The sequence below is a fragment of the Somniosus microcephalus genome, unplaced genomic scaffold, assembly GCF_052327205.1.
Source record: "Somniosus microcephalus isolate GS21.2 unplaced genomic scaffold, FLI_Smic_1.0 unresolved_chr2, whole genome shotgun sequence".
Classification (NCBI taxonomy): domain Eukaryota; kingdom Metazoa; phylum Chordata; class Chondrichthyes; order Squaliformes; family Somniosidae; genus Somniosus; species Somniosus microcephalus.
The window spans coordinates 6,857,423-6,879,260 of NW_028225180.1; the positions used below are offsets into that span (position 1 = coordinate 6,857,423).

General features: G+C 51.3%; 1 protein-coding gene across 1 annotated transcript in view; it reads right to left on the bottom strand.

The window, feature by feature from the left end:
• Positions 1-21,418, bottom strand: part of LOC147092061 (uncharacterized) — a 65,088-nt gene extending 43,670 nt beyond the window's left edge. The window contains exons 1-5 of the mRNA XM_085975789.1: positions 21,341-21,418; positions 19,604-19,759; positions 14,337-14,459; positions 2,836-3,039; positions 1,543-1,653 (exon numbers count right to left, since the gene is read on the bottom strand). Of these exons, the coding sequence (XP_085831915.1) occupies positions 1,543-1,653; positions 2,836-3,039; positions 14,337-14,459; positions 19,604-19,759; positions 21,341-21,418 (672 nt within the window). The remainder of the gene's footprint in view (positions 1-1,542; positions 1,654-2,835; positions 3,040-14,336; positions 14,460-19,603; positions 19,760-21,340) is intronic.
• Positions 21,419-21,838: the final 420 nt, after the last annotated feature.

The window sequence follows — 21,838 nt, forward strand, 5'->3', positions numbered from 1 at the left end:
TGGAAAGTACTGTAGTACAAAGGGATCTGGGGGTCCTGGTGCACGAAACTCAAAAAGTTAGTATGCAGGTGCAGCAAGTGATCAAGAAGGCCAATGGAATGTTGGCTTTTATTGCAAGGGGGATAGAATATAAAAACAGGGAGGTATTGCTGCAGTTATACAAGGTATTGGTGAGACCGCACCTGGAATACTGCATACAGTTTTGGTGTCCATACTTAAGAAAAGACATACTTGCTCTCGAGTCAGTACAAAGAAGGTTCACTCGGTTAATCCCGGGGATGAGGGTGTGGTCATATGAGGAGAGGTTGAGTAGATTGGGACTCTACTCATTGGAGTTCAGAAGAATGAGAGGCGATCTTATTGAAACATATAAGATTGCGAAGGGGCTTGATCGGGTGGATGCGGTGAGGATGTTCCCAATGATGGGTGAAACTAGAACTAGGGGGCATAATCTTAGAATAAGGGGCTGCTCTTTCAAAACTGAGATGAGGAGAAACTTCTTCACTCAGAGGGTGGTAGGTTTGTGGAATTTGCTGCCCCAGAAAGCTGTGGAAGCTACATCATTAAATAAATTTAAAACAGAAATAGATAGTTTCCTAGAAGTAAAGGGAATTAAGGGTTACGGGGAGCGGGCAGGAAATTGGACATGAGTCTAGGTTCGGAGTGGTCATGGCCCTGTGGGTAGTGGAGTGGGCCCAGGGGCCGTGTAGCCTGGTTCTGCTCCTACTGTGTTCTAATTCTGTGTTCGATTTCAGGAGATGGTTTTATTCCTGTTCCTGGCTAGGGTGGAGATCGCCTTTACAGAAGATAAGTACTGAAGAAAATATAGGGACAGAGTGATCTCCTGGACGAGTTTCGATCACCTAGATGGGTCGGAGAGGAATTTCCCAGATTTTTTTCTCCCAAATTGGCCATTGGGTTTTTTATCTGGTTTTTCGCCTCTCCCGGGAGATCACATGGGTTCGGGTGGGATGCAGAGTGATAGAAGATTTGAGGTTAGGATCAGATCAGCCATGATCTTATTGAATGGCGGAGCAGGCTCGAGGGGCCGATTGGCCTACTCCTGCTCCTATTTCTTATGTTCTTATTATCTTCTCTACGTCTACCCTATCGAACCCCTTCATAATCTTAAAGACCTCTATCAGGTCACCCCCTCGTCTTCTCTTTTCTAGAGAAAAGAGCCCCTGCTTGTTCAATCTTTCCTGATTGATTCCAGAACTGAGAGGTTGTACCATTCTAGTGAATCTATTCTGCACCTTCTCCGGTGCCTCTCTATCCTTTCAATAACACGGTGACCCGAACTGTGCACAGTTCTCCAAGTCCAATATGGCGACCAGAATCGTTCACAGTCCTCCAAGTGAGTTATTAACCTGCGTCGTTACTTTTAGTGCTTTGTGTATCTGTTCCCCCAGAACTCTCTGCTCTTCTACCCCATTTAGACTCTTTATTTACCATGGAGCATGTACCACCACACACTGCTCTATATTGAGGTTCATTGGCCAATTACACATGTATCAGTCAAAACTCGCGCACATAACCTACCTGAATCACCAACCACCACATAATGCCCAGTCTTATTTCTTCATAAGTAAGTAGAATGAGATACGGCATGGTTGTGAGTATCAGGCACAGTGCCAGCACTATGTGAACAACCTGGGAATGAGAAAGACACTTGAATTGCGATGACAGACATTAAGAAACAATGGTCTGGAGATAACAAAGATACGGACGAGGGTAGAACATTAGCACATTTGGAAAACCAGGTTCATGGGAATACAGCGAGGAAAACAACATTAACTTGCATTTATATAGCGCCTTTAATGTAGTACAGCGGAGTACACCCGTGACCTCTTCCACCTAGAAGGACAAGGGGCAGCAGGTGCATGGGAACACCACCACCTCCAAGTTCCCCTCCAAGTCACACACCATCCTGACTTGGAAGTATATCGGCCGATCCTTCATCGTCGCTGGGTCAAAATCCTGGAACTCCCTCCCTAACAGCACTGTGGGAGTACCTTCACCACACGGACTGCAGCGGTTCAAGAAGGCGGCTCACCACCACCTTCTCAAGGGCAATTAGGGATGGGCAATAAATGCTGGCCTCGTCAGCCAGGCCCACATCCAGTGGATGAATAAAATAAAACACCCCAGCGCGCTTCACAGAAGCGATTATCAAACAAAATTTGACTCCGAATCGCATAAGGAGATGGTAGGGCAGGTCTTGGTCAAAGAGGTAGGTTTTAAGGAGCGTCTTAAAGGTGGAAAGAGAGGTAGAGAGACGGGAGGTTTAGGGAGGGAATTCCAGTGCTTAGGACCTGGGCAGATGAAGGCACAGTGGCCGATGGTGGAGCGATTAAAATCGGGCTGCGCAAGAGGCCAGAATTGGAGGAGTGCAGGGATCTGGGAGGGTTTTAGGGGCAGGAGGAGGTTACAGAGATAGGGAGGGGGGGGGGGGAGGGGGGTAGGGGCGAGGCCATGGAGTGATTTGAAAACAAGGACGAGAGTTTTAACATCGCGGTGTTGCTTAACCGGGAGCCAAGGTAGGTCAGCGAGCACAGGGGCGATGGGCCAACAGGACTTGGTGCGAGTGAGGGTACAAGGCAGCAGAGTTTTGGATGACCTCAAGTTTACGGAGGGTAGAACGTGGGAGGCCGACCAGGAGAGCGTTGGAATAGTCGAGTCTAGAGGTAACAAAGGCATGGATGAGGGTTTCAGCAGCGGATGAGCAGATGCAGGGGCGGAGTCGGGCGATGATGCGGAGGTGGACATAGGCTGTCTTAGTGATGGTGTGGGATAAGTGGTCGGAAACCAAAATAACAACAAGAGGCAACTTACTCCTAACACTTTCGGCTGTGCTTCCAGAAACTTCTGCACCAGGAGGGACTTCTTGCCGGATCCGAGAGGTTTGGTTGCTCTCTGAACCATAGATCCGGGTGCTGGGATTCGCTGGGGCTCTTCTATGGGGACGCTCCCCTGTTCCACGGATATGAGGGCAGCCCCTTCCGGATCAGACGGTGTGGACCTCACCGGACCCACGGGCTGCAGCGGTGCAAATCGTACACGTGAGAAGGAAAACGCGACGGCCTGAACATCACTGCCAATGAGCAAGACACAAACTGCTGCCTTTCCACATCGAGACCTGCATTCTCGGAGACACGGGATTCAAATCCAGTCCCAGACAGAGGGCAGGAAATTCGTCTGCAACCGCGAAACCTGATATAGGACACTCACTTTAATTCCCCGCCCCACTCCCACTCTGACCTCTCCATCCTCGGCCTCCGACACTGTTCCAATGAAGCTCAAGGTAAGCTCGAGGAACAGCACCTCATCGATTAGACACTTTACAGCCTTCTGGACTCGACGTTGAGTTCAACAATTTCAGACAATAACCTCGGCCCCCATTTTTGTCGGACAGCAGCTGTTGATGATTCTGCTGTTCCCATTGACACCTCCTCTAGACCCGTCTTTTGTTTCTCGACTTGTCCCAGTACCATCTCCTTTTGTCTTGGCCCATCATCCCTTTAGTGATTTAATCTCTCCCGCCTTCCACCCGATCACAGACCTTCCCCTTTGTTCTTTCCTCCTCTCCCCACTGTCCCCGATTCTGTACTTGCTTAAATCCTGTTACATCTCTAACTTTTTCCAGTTCTGACGAAGGGTCATCGACCTGAACCGTTAAATCTGTTTCTCTCCTCACAGATGCTGCCTGACCTGCTGAGTATTTCCAGCATTTACTGTTTTTATTTCAGATTTCCACCATCCGCAGTATTTTGCTTTTGTTTTCACTTAACATATTTGTTTCAAATTACAAGCATGTACAACCAAGACTTCTGAATGATGGTTTGTGAAATTCCCCAGGACATGGACAATCCTGTCCCCACTGGGCACAATCCAGAGCTTTACTCTGTATCTAACCCGTGCTGTACCTGCCCTGGGAGTGTTTGATGGGGCAGTGTAGAGGGAGCTTTACTCTGTATCTAACCCGTGCTGTACCTGCCCTGGGAGTGTTTGATGGGACAGTGTAGAGGGAGCTTTACTCTGTATCTAACCTCGTGCTGTACCTGCCCTGGGAGTGTTTGATGGGACAGTGTAGAGGGAGCTTTACTCTGTATCTAACCTCGTGCTGTACCTGCCCTGGGAGTGTTTGATGGGACAGTGTAGAGGGAGCTTTACTCTGTATCTAACCCGTGCTGTACCTGCCCTGGGAGTGTTTGATGGGACAGTGTAGAGGGAGCTTTACTCTGGATCTAACCCCGTGCTGTACCTGCCCTGGGAGTGTTTGATGGGACAGTGTAGAGGGAGCTTTACTCTGTATCTAACCCGTGCTGTACCTGCCCTGGGAGTGTTTGATGGGACAGTATAGAGGGAGCTTTACTCTGTATCTAACCCGTGCTGTACCTGCCCTGGGAGTGTTTGATGGGACAGTGTAGAGGGTGTTTTACTCTGTATCTAACCGTGCTGTACCTGCCCTGGGAGTGTTTGATGGGACAGTGTAGAGGGAGCTTTACTCTGTATCTAACCCGTGCTGTACCTGCCCTGGGAGTGTTTGATGGGACAGTGTAGCGGGAGCTTTACTCTGTATCCTACCCGTGCTGTACCTGCCCTGGGAGTGTTTGATGGCAACAGTGTAGAGGGAGCTTTACTCTGTATCTAACCCATGCTGTACCTGCCCTGGGAGTGTTTGATGGGACAGTGTAGAGGGAGCTGTGCTCTGTATCTAACCCGTGCTGTACCTGCCCTGGGAGTGTTTGATGGGACAGTGTAGAGGGAGCTTTACTCTGTATCCTACCCGTGCTGTACCTGCCCTGGGAGTGTTTGATGGCAACAGTGTAGAGGGAGCTTTACTCTGTATCTAACCCATGCTGTACCTGCCCTGAGAGTGTTTGATGGGACAGTGTAGAGGGAGCTGTGCTCTGTATCTAACCCGTGCTGTACCTGCCCTGGGAGTGTTTGATGGGACAGTGTAGAGGGAGCTTTACTCTGTATCCTACCCGTGCTGTACCTGCCCTGGGAGTGTTTGATGGCAACAGTGTAGAGGGAGCTTTACTCTGTATCTAACCCATGCTGTACCTGCCCTGAGAGTGTTTGATGGGACAGTGTAGAGGGAGCTGTGCTCTGTATCTAACCCGTGCTGTACCTGCCCTGGGAGTGTTTGATGGGACAGTGTAGAGGGTGCTTTACTCTGTATACTACCCGTGCTGTACCTGCCCTGGGAGTGTTTGATGGGACAGTGTAGAGGGAGCTTTACTCTGTATCTAACCCATGCTGTACCTGCCCTGGGAGTGTTTGATGGCAACAGTGTAGAGGGAGCTTTACTCTGTATCTAACTCGTGCTGTACCTGCCCTGGGAGTGTTTGAAGGGACAGTGTAGAGGGAGCTTTACTCTGTATCTAACCCGTGCTGTACCTGCCCTGGGAGTGTTTGATGGGACAGTGTAGAGGGAGCTTTACTCTGTATCTAACCTGTGCTGTACATGCCCTGGGAGTGTTTGATGGGACAGTGTAGAGGGAGCTTTACTCTGTATCTAACCCGTGCTGTACCTGCCCTGGGAGTGTTTGATGGGACAGTGTAGAGGGAGCTTTACCCTGTAGCTAACCCGTGCTGTACCTGCCCTGGGAGTGTTTGATGGCAACAGTGTAGAGGGAGCTTTACTCTGTATCTAACCTGTGCTGTACCTGCCCTGGGAGTGTTTGAAGGGACAGTGTAGAGGGAGCTTTACTCTGTATCTAACCGTGCTGTACCTGCCCTGGGAGTGTTTGATGGGACAGTGTAGAGGGAGCTTTACTCTGTATCTAACCCGTGCTGTACCTGCCCTGGGAGTGTTTGATGGGACAGTGTAGCGGGAGCTTTACTCTGTATCCTACCCGTGCTGTACCTGCCCTGGGAGTGTTTGATGGCAACAGTGTAGAGGGAGCTTTACTCTGTATCTAACCCATGCTGTACCTGCCCTGGGAGTGTTTGATGGGACAGTGTAGAGGGAGCTGTGCTCTGTATCTAACCCGTGCTGTACCTGCCCTGGGAGTGTTTGATGGGACAGTGTAGAGGGAGCTTTACTCTGTATCCTACCCGTGCTGTACCTGCCCTGGGAGTGTTTGATGGCAACAGTGTAGAGGGAGCTTTACTCTGTATCTAACCCATGCTGTACCTGCCCTGAGAGTGTTTGATGGGACAGTGTAGAGGGAGCTGTGCTCTGTATCTAACCCGTGCTGTACCTGCCCTGGGAGTGTTTGATGGGACAGTGTAGAGGGAGCTTTACTCTGTATCCTACCCGTGCTGTACCTGCCCTGGGAGTGTTTGATGGCAACAGTGTAGAGGGAGCTTTACTCTGTATCTAACCCATGCTGTACCTGCCCTGAGAGTGTTTGATGGGACAGTGTAGAGGGAGCTGTGCTCTGTATCTAACCCGTGCTGTACCTGCCCTGGGAGTGTTTGATGGGACAGTGTAGAGGGAGCTTTACTCTGTATACTACCCGTGCTGTACCTGCCCTGGGAGTGTTTGATGGGACAGTGTAGAGGGAGCTTTACTCTGTATCTAACCCATGCTGTACCTGCCCTGGGAGTGTTTGATGGCAACAGTGTAGAGGGAGCTTTACTCTGTATCTAACTCGTGCTGTACCTGCCCTGGGAGTGTTTGAAGGGACAGTGTAGAGGGAGCTTTACTCTGTATCTAACCCGTGCTGTACCTGCCCTGGGAGTGTTTGATGGGACAGTGTAGAGGGAGCTTTACTCTGTATCTAACCTGTGCTGTACATGCCCTGGGAGTGTTTGATGGGACAGTGTAGAGGGAGCTTTACTCTGTATCTAACCCGTGCTGTACCTGCCCTGGGAGTGTTTGATGGGACAGTGTAGAGGGAGCTTTACCCTGTAGCTAACCCGTGCTGTACCTGCCCTGGGAGTGTTTGATGGCAACAGTGTAGAGGGAGCTTTACTCTGTATCTAACCTGTGCTGTACCTGCCCTGGGAGTGTTTGAAGGGACAGTGTAGAGGGAGCTTTACTCTGTATCTAACCCGTGCTGTACATGCCCTGGGGGTGTTTGATGGGACAGTGTAGAGGGAGCGTTACTCTGTATCTAACCCGTGCTGTACCTGCCCTGGGAGTGTTTGATGGGACAGTGTAGAGGGAGCTTTACTCTGTATCTAACCCGTGCTGTACCTGCCCTGGGAGTGTTTGATGGGACAGTGTAGAGGGAGCTTTACTCTGTATCTAACCCGTGCTGTACCTGCCCTGGGGGTGTTTGATGGGACAGTGTAGAGGGAGCGTTACTCTGTATCTAACCCGTGCTGTACCTGCCCTGGGAGTGTTTGACCGGAAAGTGTAGGGGGAACTTTACTCTGTATCTAATCCGTGCTGTGCGTGCCCTGGGAGTGTTTGACCGGAGAGTGTAGAGGGAGCTTTACTCTGTATCTAACCCGTGCTGTACCTGCCCTGCGAGTGTTTGATGGGACAGTGTAGAGGGAGCTTTACTCTGTATCTAACCCGTGCTGTACCTGCCCTGCGAGTGTTTGATGGGACAGTGTAGAGGGAGCTTTACTCTGTATACTACCCGTGCTGTACCTGCCCTGGGAGTGTTTGACCGGAAAGTGTAGGGGGAACTTTACTCTGTATCTAATCCATGCTGTGCGTGCCCTGGGAGTGTTTGACCGGAGAGTGTAGAGGGAGCTTTACTCTGTATCTAACCCGTGCTGTACCTGCCCTGCGAGTGTTTGATGGGACAGTGTAGAGGGAGCTTTACTCTGTATCTGTTGTGTATGTACCTTTAAGGGAATAACTGGTCTCAGACTGCAGTACCGGCAGTGACCACCCCTGTATAAAAGGCACTAGCAGCCTTCTGTAGTTTCAGTTTCCCGATTGTCTCCATTCAGTAAAGACTTGTTATAATCAACTCCTGCTGTCCGTGTCTCAATTATACACGGACATAATATTGGCGACGAGGATGGGATCAGAAAGATAAGTTTAGACTGGCACTCCATTCAGGCACTGACGGTGGCAGGTAAAAAGGATGACAACGTCACACCTGGACGATTGTCAACAATCTTAGCTAACGCCAAAGAGGTATTTCAACAAGAACTGGGCACTCTTAAAGGCGTAACCGCTTCGATAAAAATAGAGAATGCAATTCCCAAGTTTTTCAAAGCAAGACCGGTACCATATGCAATTCGCCCAGCCGTCGAGGCAGAGCTGGAGAATCTGGAGAATGCAGGCGTGTTATCTAAGGTAGACTGGAGCGAGTGGGCGACACCCATCGTTCCTGTCATGAAGAAAACGTTAAACAATAAGTCTGAGGAGCCAAGGAAGGTTCGCATCTGTGGGGACTTCAAGGTGACGGTGAACCCAGTCCTTCACACAGTACAATATCCTCTTCCAAGGATAGAAGATATCTTCGCCTCACTATCTGGAGGGAAGCGTTTTACAAAAATTGACCTAGCACAAGCATATTTGCAGATGGAGGTTGAAGAGTCCTCTAGGAAGTATCTCACGATAAACACTCACAAAGGTCTTTACCAGTATAATCGACTGGTATTCGGAGTAGCATCAGGTCTTGGATCAGTAATAGCAGAGCACTTGGAAAGCAGTGACTGGATCGGACAAAGTCACCATGGATTTACAAAAGGTAAATCATGCTTGACTAATCTACTGGAATTTTTTGAGGATGTAACTGGTAAAATAGATAAGGGAGAACCAGTGGATGTGGTGTATTTGGACTTTCAGAAGGCTTTCGATAAGGTCCAGCATAAGAGATTAGCGTGCAAAATTAAGGCACATCGGATTGGGGGCAAGGTATTGACTTGGATAGAGAACTGGTTGGCGGACAGAAAGCAAAGAGTTGGAATAAACGGGTCATTTTCCGAGTGGCAGGCAGTGACTAGTGGGGTACCGCAAGGATCAGTCCTAGGACCCCAGCTGTTCACAATATATATTAATGATCTGGACGAGGGAATTGGATGTAATATCTCCAAATTTGCAGACGACACAAAGCTGGGGGGGAGGGTATGCTGTGAGGAGGATGTCGTGAAACTCCAGCACGATTTGGACAGGTTGGGTGATTGGGCAGAAACATGGCAAATGCACTATAATGTGGATAAATGTGAGGTTATCCACTTTGGTGGCAAAAACAGGAAGGCAGATTATTATTTGAATGGTAATAGATTGGGAGAAGGGGAAGTGCAAAGAGACCTGGGTGTTCTTGTACACCAGTCGCTGAAGGTAAGCATGCAGGTGCAGCAGGCGGTTAAGAAGGCAAATGGTATGTTGGCCTTCGTAGCAAGAGGGTTCGAGTACAAGAACAAGGATGTCTTGCTGCAGTTGTACAGGGCCTTGGTGAGACCACACCTTGAGTATTGTGTGCAGTTTTGGTTGCCTTACCTGAGGAAGGACGTTCTTGCCATGGAGAGAGTGCAGCGAAGATTCACCAGGCTGATACCTGGGATGGCAGGAATGACGTATGAGGAGAGATTGTGTCGATTGGGCTTATACTCACTGGAGTTTAGAAGATTGAGAGGGGATCTCATTGAAACCTATAAAATTCTGTCAGGCCTGGACAGACTAGATGCAGGAAGGATGTTTCTGATGGCCGGGGAGTCCAGAACCAGGGGTCATAGTCTAAGGATAAGGGGTAAGCCATTTAGGACTGAAATGAGGAGGAATTTCTTCACCCAGAGAGTGGTGAACCTGTGGAATTCTCTACCACAGAGGGCGGTGGAGGCCAGTTCATTAAGTATATTCAAGAAAGAGTTGGATATATTTCTTAAGGCTAAAGGGATCAAGGGATATGGGGAGAAAGCAGGGACCGGGTACTGAATTTGGATGATCAGCCATGATCTCATTGAATGGCGGAGCAGGCTCGAAGGGCCGAATGGCCTACTCCTGCTCCTATCTTCTATGTATCTATGTAGCTCCAGCAATATGGCAAAGAGCGATGGAACAAGTCTTGCAAGGGATTCCGGGGACTCAGTGTTACTTAGACGACATCCTAGTGACAGGTGAAGATGACAGTGAACACCTTGCCAACCTAGAGCAGGTGCTCACTAGACTACGTGAACATAGGCTACGAGCCAATCGCCCCAAGTGCGAGTTTTTTAAGAAACAGATATCGTATTGTGGCCACGTGATTGATGAAGAGGGGTTGCATAAGTCCCCTGACAAAATTGAAGCGGTAGTTATGGCTCCGGCGCCTGAAAATGTGTCACAACTGAGGTCATTCCTCGGATTGGTGAATTACTACCATAAGTTTTTGCCGAATTTGTCCACAATTCTGCATCCACTGAACGCCCTACTACAAACGGGAGTAGCATGGAAATGGAGCGATGAATGTAAGCGGGCCTTTCAGGAGAGTAAGGACCTAATCACTTCAAGAAAAGTATTGGCTCACTACAACCCATCACTACTGATAAGACTGGCGTGTGATGCGTCTCCCTACGGCATTGGGGCGGTACTGTCACATAAATTCCTTGATGGTTCAGAGAGGCCGATAGCTTTTGCGTCACGCTCGTTAACTTCAGCCGAGCGTAACTACGCTCAGATTGACAGAGAGGCCCTCAGCCTGGTGTGGGGGGTGAAGAAGTTCAATCACTACCTGCACGGTCAGAAATTTACTCTACTAACGGATCATCAACCTCTCGTCTCCATTTTCAACCCTCAGAAGGGCGTACCGATAATGACGGCACAACGGCTGCAGAGGTGGTCCCTTTTCCTAGGGGCACACCAATATGACATCGAGTACAAAGGAACTAAACAGCATGGGAATGCTGATGGATTGTCGCGGCTACCGTTACCGACGGTGGAAGAAGAACTGGCAGTGGATCCAGTGGAGTTATTCCACTCGACTATAGTCGAATGTCTCCCTGTGACGAATGCAAACATAGAAAAGGAAACAAGAAATGACCCGACACTCTCCTGGGTCTATGATTTAACGGTGAAGGGGTGGCCAGCACATGGCGAACCACTGCTGCCAGCATTCTCGCCGAGAAGAGAACAGCTGTCAGTGTGCAGAGGGACCTTGATGTGTGGATCCAGAGTAGTAATTCCGCCCAAATTGATGGATAGAGTGCTCAATGAGCTTCATGAGGGTCATCTGGGTGGGGTAAAAATGAAGAACTTAGCCAGAGCGTTTGTGTGGTGGCCGGGAATCGATAGAGAAATCGAAGAGATGACCAAGAGCTGTACAGGATGCCAGAAGGTCCAAAACGCCCCACCACAAGCCCCTCTACATCCATGGGAGTGGCCCTCATCTCCATGGCAAAGGGTGCACATTGATTTTGCTGGTCCCTTTATGGACTCGATGTTTTTAATTGCGGTGGATGCACATTCAAAGTGGCCAGAGGTAATAAAAATGTCCTCAACCACCACAGAAAAAACTATCACAGTCTTACGAACCATATTCGCCAGGAATGGGCTGCCTGAACAGATTTGCTCTGACAATGGACCACAGTTTGTGTCTGAAGAGTTCCGGAGGTTCTTAAAGAACAATGGTGTTAAGCATTACACATCCGCCCCATATCATCCAGCCACTAATGGATTGGCCGAGAGGTTTGTTCAAACATTCAAGAAGGCTATCAAGGCAATGTGTAATGAAGATATACCCCTACAACACAAGGTGGACAACTTCTTGTTTGCCTACTGGAATGCAACACATGCGGTTACCAACCAAACTCCAGCCATGATGTTCTTCAATCGAAGACTACGATGCCGCTTGGATTTGGTTAAGCCAAACGTCCGAAGAGATGTGGAGAACAGGCAGTTTCAGAATATGAATGAAAGGCCGACCAGGAGTTTTAAGATAGGTCAACCAGTTTTGGCCCGGGACTACCGCACAGAGAAATGGCAGCCAGGAACGATCTGTACACGGCAAGGACCTCTAATGTATACCGTGGACGTTGGAGAGAGTATTGTAAGACGCCATGCTGACCAGATTCTAGAGTCACTGGAAAACGTCAACTCCACACCACGATCTGATACACCTGGCGATGAAACCGAAGTACCAATTGCATCTACCGCAGAATCGGTGATATTGGAAGCAGAGGAACCAAACAACGACATTGATCCCGACTCAACCTCACCAGAAGAACCTGATACCCCAAAGAGGCGTTATCCAGACAGAATCAGGAAGCCTCCTCAAAGACTGAACTTATAATTGCTTAGCCTCAACCAATGTATCTAGCAACAGTAATTGTAATTGTAATTAGTTATTATTTAGTTGTTAAATGAATGTTATGTACTGTTTATCTAAAAGGGGAGGAATTGTTGTTTATGTACCTTTAAGGGAATAACTGGTCTCAGACTGCAGTACCGGCAGTGACCACCCCTGTATAAAAGGCACTAGCAGCCTTCTGTAGTTTCAGTTTCCCGATTGTCTCCATTCAGTAAAGACTTGTTATGATCAACTCCTGCTGTCCGTGTCTCAATTATACACGGACATAATATTATCTAACCCGCGCTGTACCTGCCCCGGGAGTGTTTTCTGGGACAGTGCAGAGGGAGCTTTACTCTGTATCTAACCCGTGCTGTACCTGCCCTGGGAGTGTTTGATGGGACAGTGTAGAGGGAGCTTTACTCTGTATCTAACCCGTGCTGTACCTGTCCTGGGAGTGTTTGATGGGACAGTGTAGAGGGAGCTTTACTCTGTATCTAACCCATGCTGTACCTGCCCTGGGAGTGTTTGATGGGACAGTGTAGAGGGAGCTTTACTCTGTATCTAACCCGTGCTGTACCTGCCCTGGGAGTGTTTGATGGGACAGTGTGGAGGGAGCTTTACTCTGTATCTAACCCGTGCTGTACCTGCCCTGGGAGTGTTTGATGGGACAGTGTAGAGGGAGCTTTACTCTGTGTCTAACCCGTGCTGTACCTGCCCTGGGAGTGTTTGATGGGACAGTGTAGAGGGTGCTTTACTCTGTATCTAACCCGTGCTGTACCTGTCCTGGGAGTGTTTGATGGGACAGTGTAGAGGGAGCTTTACTCTGTATCTAACCTGTACTGTACCTGCCCTGGGAGTGTTTGATGGGACAGTTTAGAGGGAACTTTACTCTGTATCTAACCTGTACTGTACCTGCCCTGGGAGTGTTTGATGGGACAGTGTAGAGGGTGCTTTACTCTGTATCTAACCCGTGCTGTACCTGCCCTGGGAGTGTTTGATGGGACAGTTTAGAGGGAGCTTTACTCTGTATCTAACCTGTACTGTACCTGTCCTGGGAGTGTTTGACGGGACAGTTTAGAGGGAACTTTACTCTGTATCTAACCTGTACTGTACCTGCCCTGGGAGTGTTTGATGGGACAGTGTAGAGGGTGCTTTACTCTGTATCTAACCCGTGCTGTACCTGCCCTGGGAGTGTTTGATGGGACAGTGTAGAGGGAGCTTTACTCTGTATCTAACCTGTACTGTACCTGTCCTGGGACTGTTTGACGGGACAGTTTAGAGGGAACTTTACTCTGTATCTAACCCGTGCTGTACCTGCCCTAGGAGTGTTTGATGGGACAGTGTAGAGGGAGCTTTACTCTGTATCTAACCCGTGCTGTACCTGCCCTGGGAGTGTTTGATGGGACAGTGTGGAGGGAGCTTTACTCTGTATCTAACCCGTGCTGTACCTGCCCTGGGAGTGTTTGATGGGACAGTGTAGAGGGAGCTTTACTCTGTATCTAACCCGTGCTGTACCTGCCCTGGGAGTGTTTGATGGGACAGTGTAGAGGGAGCTTTACTCTGTATCTAACCCGTGCTGTACCTGCCCTGGGAGTGTTGACGGGACAGTGTAGAGGGAACTTTACTCTGTATCTAACCCGTGCTGTACCTGCCCTGGGAGTGTTTGATGGGACAGTGTAGAGGGAACTTTACTTTGTATCTAACCTCGTGCTGGACCTGCCCTGGGAGTGTTTGATGGGACAGTGTAGAGGGAACTTTACTCTGTATCTAACCCGTGCTGTACCTGCCCTGGGAGTGTTTGACGGGACAGTGTAGAGGGAGCTTTACTTTGTATCTAACCCGTGCTGTACCTGCCCTGGGAGTGTTTGACGGGACAGTGTAGAGGGAACTTTACTTTGTATCTAACCCGTGCTGTACCTGTCCTGGGAGTGTTTGACGGGACAGTGTAGAGGGAACTTTACTTTGTATCTAACCCGTGCTGTACCTGCCCTGGGAGTGTTTGACGGGACAGTGTAGAGGGAACTTTACTTTGTATCTAACCCGTGCTGTACCTGCCCTGGGAGTGTTTGATGGGACAGTGTAGAGGGAGCTTTACTCTGTATCTAACCTGTACTGTACCTGCCCTGGGAGTGTTGACGGGACAGTGTGCATGTATCTATCTATCAATCTGATCAATTTAAACAAATGAATGCGAACCAGTCCTACCCGATCCAGTTCTGGGTTCCAGGAGCGAAGGACGTCACAGAAACTGATGGACAGGATGATGCACAACATCATCCCAGAAAATGTCAGGAGGTAAATGACTGGAACATAAGCAAACAGCTGCTTCTGTAAAGAAAGCAATTGTTAGGTCTACATTGAAATTATACTTCATGACATAGGAGCAGGAGTCGGCCTATTCAGTCCCCTCCAGCCTGTTACCATAGATACAAGAGTAGGCCCATTCAGCACCCTCGAGCCTGTTGCACAGGTACAGGAGGAGGTCATCCAGCCCCTCAAGCCTGTTACACAGGAACAGGAGGAGGCCATTCAGCCTTTTGATCCTGTGACATAGGAACAGGAGGAGGCCATTCAGCCCCTCGAGCCTGTTACATAGGAACAGGAGGAGGCCATTCAGCCCCTCGAGCCTGTTACATAGGAACAGGAGGAGGCCATTCAGCCCCTTGAGCCTATTACACAAGAACAGGAGGAGGCCATTCAGCCCCCTCGAGCCTGTTACATAAGAACAGGAGGAGGCCATTCAGCCCCTCAAGCCTGTTACATAGGAACAGGAGGAGGTCATTCAGCCCCTCAAGTCTGTTACATAGGAACAGGAGGAGGCCATTCAGCCCCTCGAGTCTGTTACATAGGAACAGGAGGAGGCCAGTCAGCCCCTCGAGCCTGTTACATAGGAACAGAAGGAGGTCATTCAGCCCCTTGAGCCTGTCCTACCATTCAATTAGATCATGGCTGACCTGTACCTCAACTCCATTTACCCACCTTTGCTGCAAATCCCTTGATATCCTTACACAACAAATATCTGTCGATCTAAGTCTTGAAAAGCTCCCATCATCCACAACCTTTTGGGGGGGGAGAGTTCCAGATTTCCACTAAGAAAGAAAGACTTGCATTTCTATAGCGCCTTTCACGGCCACCGGACATCTCAAAGCGCTTTACAGCCAATGAAGTACTTTTTTTGCAGTGGAGTCACTGTTGTAATGTGGGAAACGCGGCAGCCAATTTGCGCACAGCAAGCTCCCACAAACAGCAATGTGCTAGTGAGCAGATAATCTGTTTTTTTGTTATGTTGGTTGAGGGATAACTATTGGGCCCCAGGGAGAACTCCCCCCTGCTCTTCTTCGAAATAGTGGCCACGGGATCTTTTGCGTCCACCCGAGAGGGCAAAAGGGGGCCTCGGTTGAACGTCTCATCCGAAAGACGGCACCTCCGACAGCGCAGCACTCCCTCAGCACCGCACTGGGAGTGTTGGCCTAGCTTTGTGTGCTCAAGTCTCTGGAGCGGGATTTGAACCCACAACCTTCTGACTCAGAGGCAAGGGTGCTGCCCACTGAGCCACTGGCTGACACTTCCCTTTGTGTGAAGAAGTGCTTCCTGACGTCACCCCTGAACGGCCTGGCTCTAATTTTAAGGTTATGGCCGCTTGTTCGAGCAGCCCCACCGCCAGAGGAAATAGTTTCATAGAGTCATAGGGCAGGGTTTTCATTGGGCCGCGGAGGCGGGATTGGAGGCCCCATCCCGCCCCCAACCCGCCTCCATGCCAGTTTCAAAGGAGGCGGGTACCTGACCCGCACTGGGACCCGCCTCCCCGAGGTGGGAAGGGGGTCAGTGCCAATTAACTGCCTGTTAACAGAAGGCAGATTATCTGAATGGCAATAGATTGGGAGAAGGGGAAGTGCAAAGAGACCTGGGTGTCCTTGTGCACCAGTCGCTGAAGGTAAGCATGCAGGTGCAGCAGGCGGTTAAGCAGGCAAATGGCATGTTGGCCTTCGCAGCGAGAGGGTTCGAGTACAGGAACAAGGATGTCTTGCTGCAGTTGTACAGGGCCTTGGTGAGACCACACCTTGAGTATTGTGTGCAGTTTTGGGTCGCCTTATCTGAGGAAGGATGTTCTTGCCATGGAGGGAGTGCAGCGAAGATTCACCAGGCTGATACCTGGGATGACAGAAATGACGTATGAGGAGAGATTGGGTCGATTGGGCTTATACTCGCTGGAGTTTAGAAGAATGAGAGGGGATCTCATTGAAACTTATAAAATTCTAACAGGACTAGACAGACTAGATGCAGGAAGGATGTTCCAGATGGCGGGGGAGTCCAGAACCAGGGGTCACAGTCTAAGGATAAGGGGTAAGCCATTTAGGACAGAGATGAGGAGGAATTTCTTCACCCAGAGAGTGGTGAACCTGTGGAATTCTCTACCACACAAGGCAGTTGAGGCCAATTCATTAATTATATATTAAAGAAGGAGTTGGATATATTTCTTAAGGCTAAAAGGATCAAGGGATATGGGGAGAAGGCAGGGACAGGGTACTGAATTTGGATGATCAGCCATGATCACACTGAATGGTGGAGCAGGCTCGAGGGGCCGAATGGCCTACTCCTGCTCCTATCTTCTATGTTTCTATGTTAATCCCTATTTTCATTCTTGAAGTGTGGGATTCCCGACGGCTCCAAACCACGCCAAGTTAGCGAGGCGGACCGTCGGGATGAAGGGCTTGGAGGGGTCGAGATGTCCGGTGTTCAGGTGAGTGACGGGTGCATGAGTGCAGAGGTAAGTGTGTTTGGTGTGTGTAAAGTGTTTAAAGAAGTTTTACTAACCTTTACTTACCTTTACAGCCTTCCTTCCTTCAGGCCTCGGGAGTCCCTCATCTCACCGGCACAGAAAGCAGAATGGCCGCGAGCTGTCAAAAGTTGCAGCATTCAGCTTTCTGTTCCAGAGAGATCTCTAAATCATCCTGAGAGGAAGGAATTAACTTGCAGTACAGACTGTCAGTGTTTGACAGCTTCAAACAGCTGTCAAACGCTGGTATTTCATCTGTCAAAAGGTCTTGACAGATGAAATATCAATCTGTGACATCACCTATTGCCGGGTGGCCCTTAATTGGCCTGCTGAGCCCACTGGGCGGGCTCAACAAGGTCAATCAAGTCAAAATTGGTTGGCTAGAACTCGATGGAGGCGGGACTACAACCCCGAAAGTTGTAGTCCCGCCTCCTACCCGCCTCCTCAATGAAAATCCAGCCCATAGAGTTATACAGCACAGAAAGAGGCCCTTCGGCCCATCGTGTCTGCCCTGTCTATTCTATTCCCATTTTCCAGCACTTGGTCAGTAGCCTTGTATGCTATGGCATTTCAAGTGCTCATCTAAATGCTTCTTGAATGTTGTGAGGGTTCCTGCCTCTACCACCCTTTCAGGCAGTGAGTTCCAGATTCCAACCACCCTCTGGGTGAAAAAGTTTTCCCTCAAATCCCCTCTAAACCTCCTGCCCCTTACCTTGAAACTAAGCCCCCTGGTTATTGACCCCTCTACTAAGGGGAAAAGTTCCTTTCTATCTACCCTATCTATGCCCTCATAATTTTGTACACCTCAATCAGGTCCCCCCTCAGCCTTCTCTGCTCTAAGGAAAACAAACCCAGCCTGTCCAGTCTCTCTTCATAGCTGAAGCGCTCCAGCCCAGGTAACATCCTGGTGAATCTCCCCTGCACCCTCTCCAATGCAATCACATCCTTCCTATAGTGTGGCGACCAGAACTGCACACAGTATTCCAGCTGTGGCCTAACCAGCGTTTTGTACAGCTCCATCATAACCTCCCTGCTCTTATATTCTATGCCTCGGCTAATGAAGGCAAGTATCCCATATGCCTTTTTAACCATCTTATCTACCTGTCCTGCTACCTTCAGGGATCTATGTACATGCACACCAAGGTCTCTCTAATCCTCTGTCCTTCCGAGGATCCTACCATTCATTCTGTATTCCCTTGCCTTGTTAGTCCTCCCTCAATACTGTCCCTCCGACAGTGCAGCGCTGCCTCAGTATTGAGCCTCCGACAGTGCAGCACTCCCTGAGTACTGCCCCTCCAACAGTGCAGCACTCCCTGAGTACTGCCCCTCCGACAGTGCAGCGCTCCCTCAGTACTGCCACTCCGACAGTGCAGCACCTCCTCAGTACTGCCCCTCCGACGGTGCGGCGCTCCCTCAGTACTGCCCCTCCGATAGTGCAGCACTCCCTCAGTCCTGCCCCTCTGACAGTGCAGCGCTCCCTCAGTATTGACCCTCCGACAGTGCAGCACTCCCTGAGTACTGCCCCTCCGACAGTGCAGCGCTCCCTCAGTACTGCCCCTCCGACAGTGCAGCGCTCCCTCAGTACTGCCCCTCTGACAGTGCGGCGCTCCCTCAGTATTGCCCCTCCGTCAGTGCGGCGCTCCCTCAGTACTGCCCCTCCGACAGTGCGGCGCTCCCAGTCCTGCACTCCCTCAGTACTGCCCCTCCCTCAGTACTGCCCCTCCGACAGTGCAGCACCTCCTCAGTACTGCCCCTCCGACGGTGCAGCGCTCCCTCAGTACTGCCCCTCTGACAGTGCAGCACTCCCTTAGTCCTGCCCCTCCGACAGTGCGACGCTCCCTCAGTACTGCCCCTCCAACAGTGCAGCGCTCCCTCAGTACTGCCCCTCCGACAGTGCAGCGCTCCCTCAGTACTGCCCCTCCGACAGTACGGCGCTCCCTCAGTACTGCCCCTCTGACAGTGCAGCGCTCCTTCAGTACTGCCCCTCGCACAGTGCGGTGCTCCCTCAGTACTGCACCTCCGACAGTGCGGCGCTACCTCAGTACTGCCCCTCTGACAGTGCAGCACTCCCTTAGTCCTGCCCCTCCGACAGTGCGACGCTCCCTCAGTACTGCCCCTCCGACAGTGCAGAGCTCCCTCAGTACTGCCCCTCCAACAGTGCAGCGCTCCCTCAGTACTGCCCCTCCGACAGTGCAGCGCTCCCTCAGTACTGCCCCTCCGACAGTACGGCGCTCCTTCAGTACTGTCCCTCTGACAGTGCAGCGCTCCTTCAGTACTGCCCCTCCGACAGTGCAGCGCTCCCTCTGTACTGCCCCTCGCACAGTGCGGTGCTCCCTCAGTACTGCCCCTCTGACAGTGCAGCGCTCCTTCAGTACTGCCCCACCCACAGTGCAGCGCTCCCTCAGTACTGCCTCTCCGACAGTGCAGCGCTCCTTCAGTACTGCCCCACCCACAGTGCAGCGCTCCCTCAGTACTGCCTCTCCGACAGTGCAGCGCTCCCTCAGTACTGCCCCTCCGACAGTGCAGCGCTCCCTCTGTACTGCCCCTCCGACAGTGCAGCGCTCCCTCTGTACTGCCCCTCCGACAGTGCAGGGAGCTCGAACCCACAACCTTTTGATTTAGAAGGCCAAGAGAGAGAGAGAGAGCGAGAGTACGGCCCACTGTGCTGACACCTAACCTTACTGAAGTAACTCACCTGTTGTGTCGCAGCAAGATAACACTCCGTGTCAAATGAACCCGACCAGCAGTGAAATTTGCCGAACTTGAACTTGTTCAGATCCACCAGATAGACGACCATCTGGACCGCGGTTACCACGGCGCTGAGGGCGGTGCAGGCCAGGCAGGCTTTCAGCTGCAAGAGACAGGTCGCGGGCGTCAGCAGCGTAACCAGGAGAACGCCCACGCGGTTGAATTTCGCAGTCGGTGCGGCCAAGAGCGCGAAAGAGCTGGCAATCACGCACGCACGCTCAAGAAACAAAGACTTACATTTATATAGCGCCTTACACAGCCTCCGGACCTCCCAAAGCGCTTCACAGCCAATGAAGTACTTTTGGAGTGTCGTCACTGTTGTACTGTGAGATACGTGGCAGACACTTTTCGCACAGCAAGCTCCCACAAACAGCAATGTCATAATGACCAGATAATCAGTTTCTGTTATGTTGCTTGAGGCATACGTTTAGGCCAGGACACTGGGGATAACTCCCCTGCTCTTCGAAATAGTGCAGTGGGATTCTTTAACGTCCACCTGAGGGGGCAGACGGGGCCTTGGTCTAGCGTCTCATCGAAAAGACGGCACCTCTGACAGTGCGGCGCTCTCTCAGTACTGTCCCTCCGACAGTACGGCGCTCCCTCGGTACTGCCCCTCCGACAGTACGGCGCTCCCTCAGTACTGCCCCTCCGACAGTGCAGCACTCCCTCAGTACTGCCCCTCCGACAGTGCAGCGCTCCCTCAGTACTGCCCCTCCGACAGTGCGGCGCTCCCTCAGTACTGTCCCTCCGACAGTGCGGTGCTCCCTCAGCCCTCAGTACAGCCCCTCCAATAGTGCGGCGCTCCCTCAGTATTGCCCCTCCGACAGTGCGGCGCTCCCTCAGTACTGCCCCCTCCGACAGTTCGGCTCTCCCTCAGTACTGCCCCTCCGACAGTGCGGCGCTCCCTCAGTACTGCCCCTCCTACAGTGCGGCGCTCCCTCAATACTGCCCCTCCGACAGTGCAGCGCTCCCTCAGTACTGCCCCTCCGATAGTACGGCTCTCCCTCAGTACTGCCCCTCCGACAGTGTGGCTCTCCCTCAGTACTGCCCCTCCGACAGTGCAGCGCTCCCTCAGTACAGCCCCTCCGACAGTGTGGCACTCCCTCAGTACTGCCCCTCCGACAGTGCGGCACTCCCTCAGTACTGCCCCTCCGACAGTACGGCGCTCCCTCAGTACTGTCCCTCCGACAGTACGGCGCTCCCTCAGTACTGCCCCTCCGACAGTACGGCGCTCCCTCAGTACTGCCCCTCCGACAGTGCGGCTCTCCCTCAGTACTGCCCCTCCGACAGTACGGCGCTCCCTCAGTACTGCCCCTCCGACAGTACGGCGCTCCCTCAGTACTGCCCCTCCGACAGTACGGCGCTCCCTCAGTACTGCCCCTCCGACAGTACGGCGCTCCCTCAGTACTGCCCCTCCGACAGTGCGGCTCTCCCTCAGTACTGCCCCTCCGACAGTATGGCGCTCCCTCAGTACTGCCCCTCCGACAGTACGGCGCTCCCTCAGTACTGCCCCTCCGACAGTATGGCGCTCCCTCAGTACTGCCCCTCCGACAGTACGGCGCTCCCTCAGTACTGCCCCTCCGACAGTACGGCGCTCCCTCAGTACTGCCCCTCCGACAGTGCGGCGCTCCCTCAGTACTGCCCCCTCTGACGGTGCGGTGTACCTGTCACTTGCTCTACTCACCTTCACTTTGCCTGGTTTCTTTTCACTCACGATTGCGAGAGAGCCTGAAATTCCCAGCTGTGAACGAGAACCAGCCATTAACACACAGACTGGCCACAAAGGGCATTGGGATGGTGAAGGTTAGTATCCACAGTAATGAATGCAGTGCAGACATTGCCCTGAGTAACATATACTTTGAATCTTTCTGTTTCTATCCCTCTCCCAACAGCCTGAAGGCGCTGCACCCGGCTGGAAAGAGAGCGCGAGAGGGTTTTTTAAATTCATTCACGGATGTGGGCGTCGCTGTCAAGGCCAGCATTTATTGCCCATCCCGAACTGCCCTCGAGAATCATAGATTGGTTCCAGCACAAAAGGTGGCCATTCGGCCCGTCGAGCCCGTGCCGGTTCTCTGCAAGAGCATTTCAGCTAGTCCCACTCCCCCGCCCTTTCCCCGGAGCCCTGCAAATTCTTTTCCTTCAGGTACTTATCCAGTTCCCTTTTGAACACCACGATTGATTC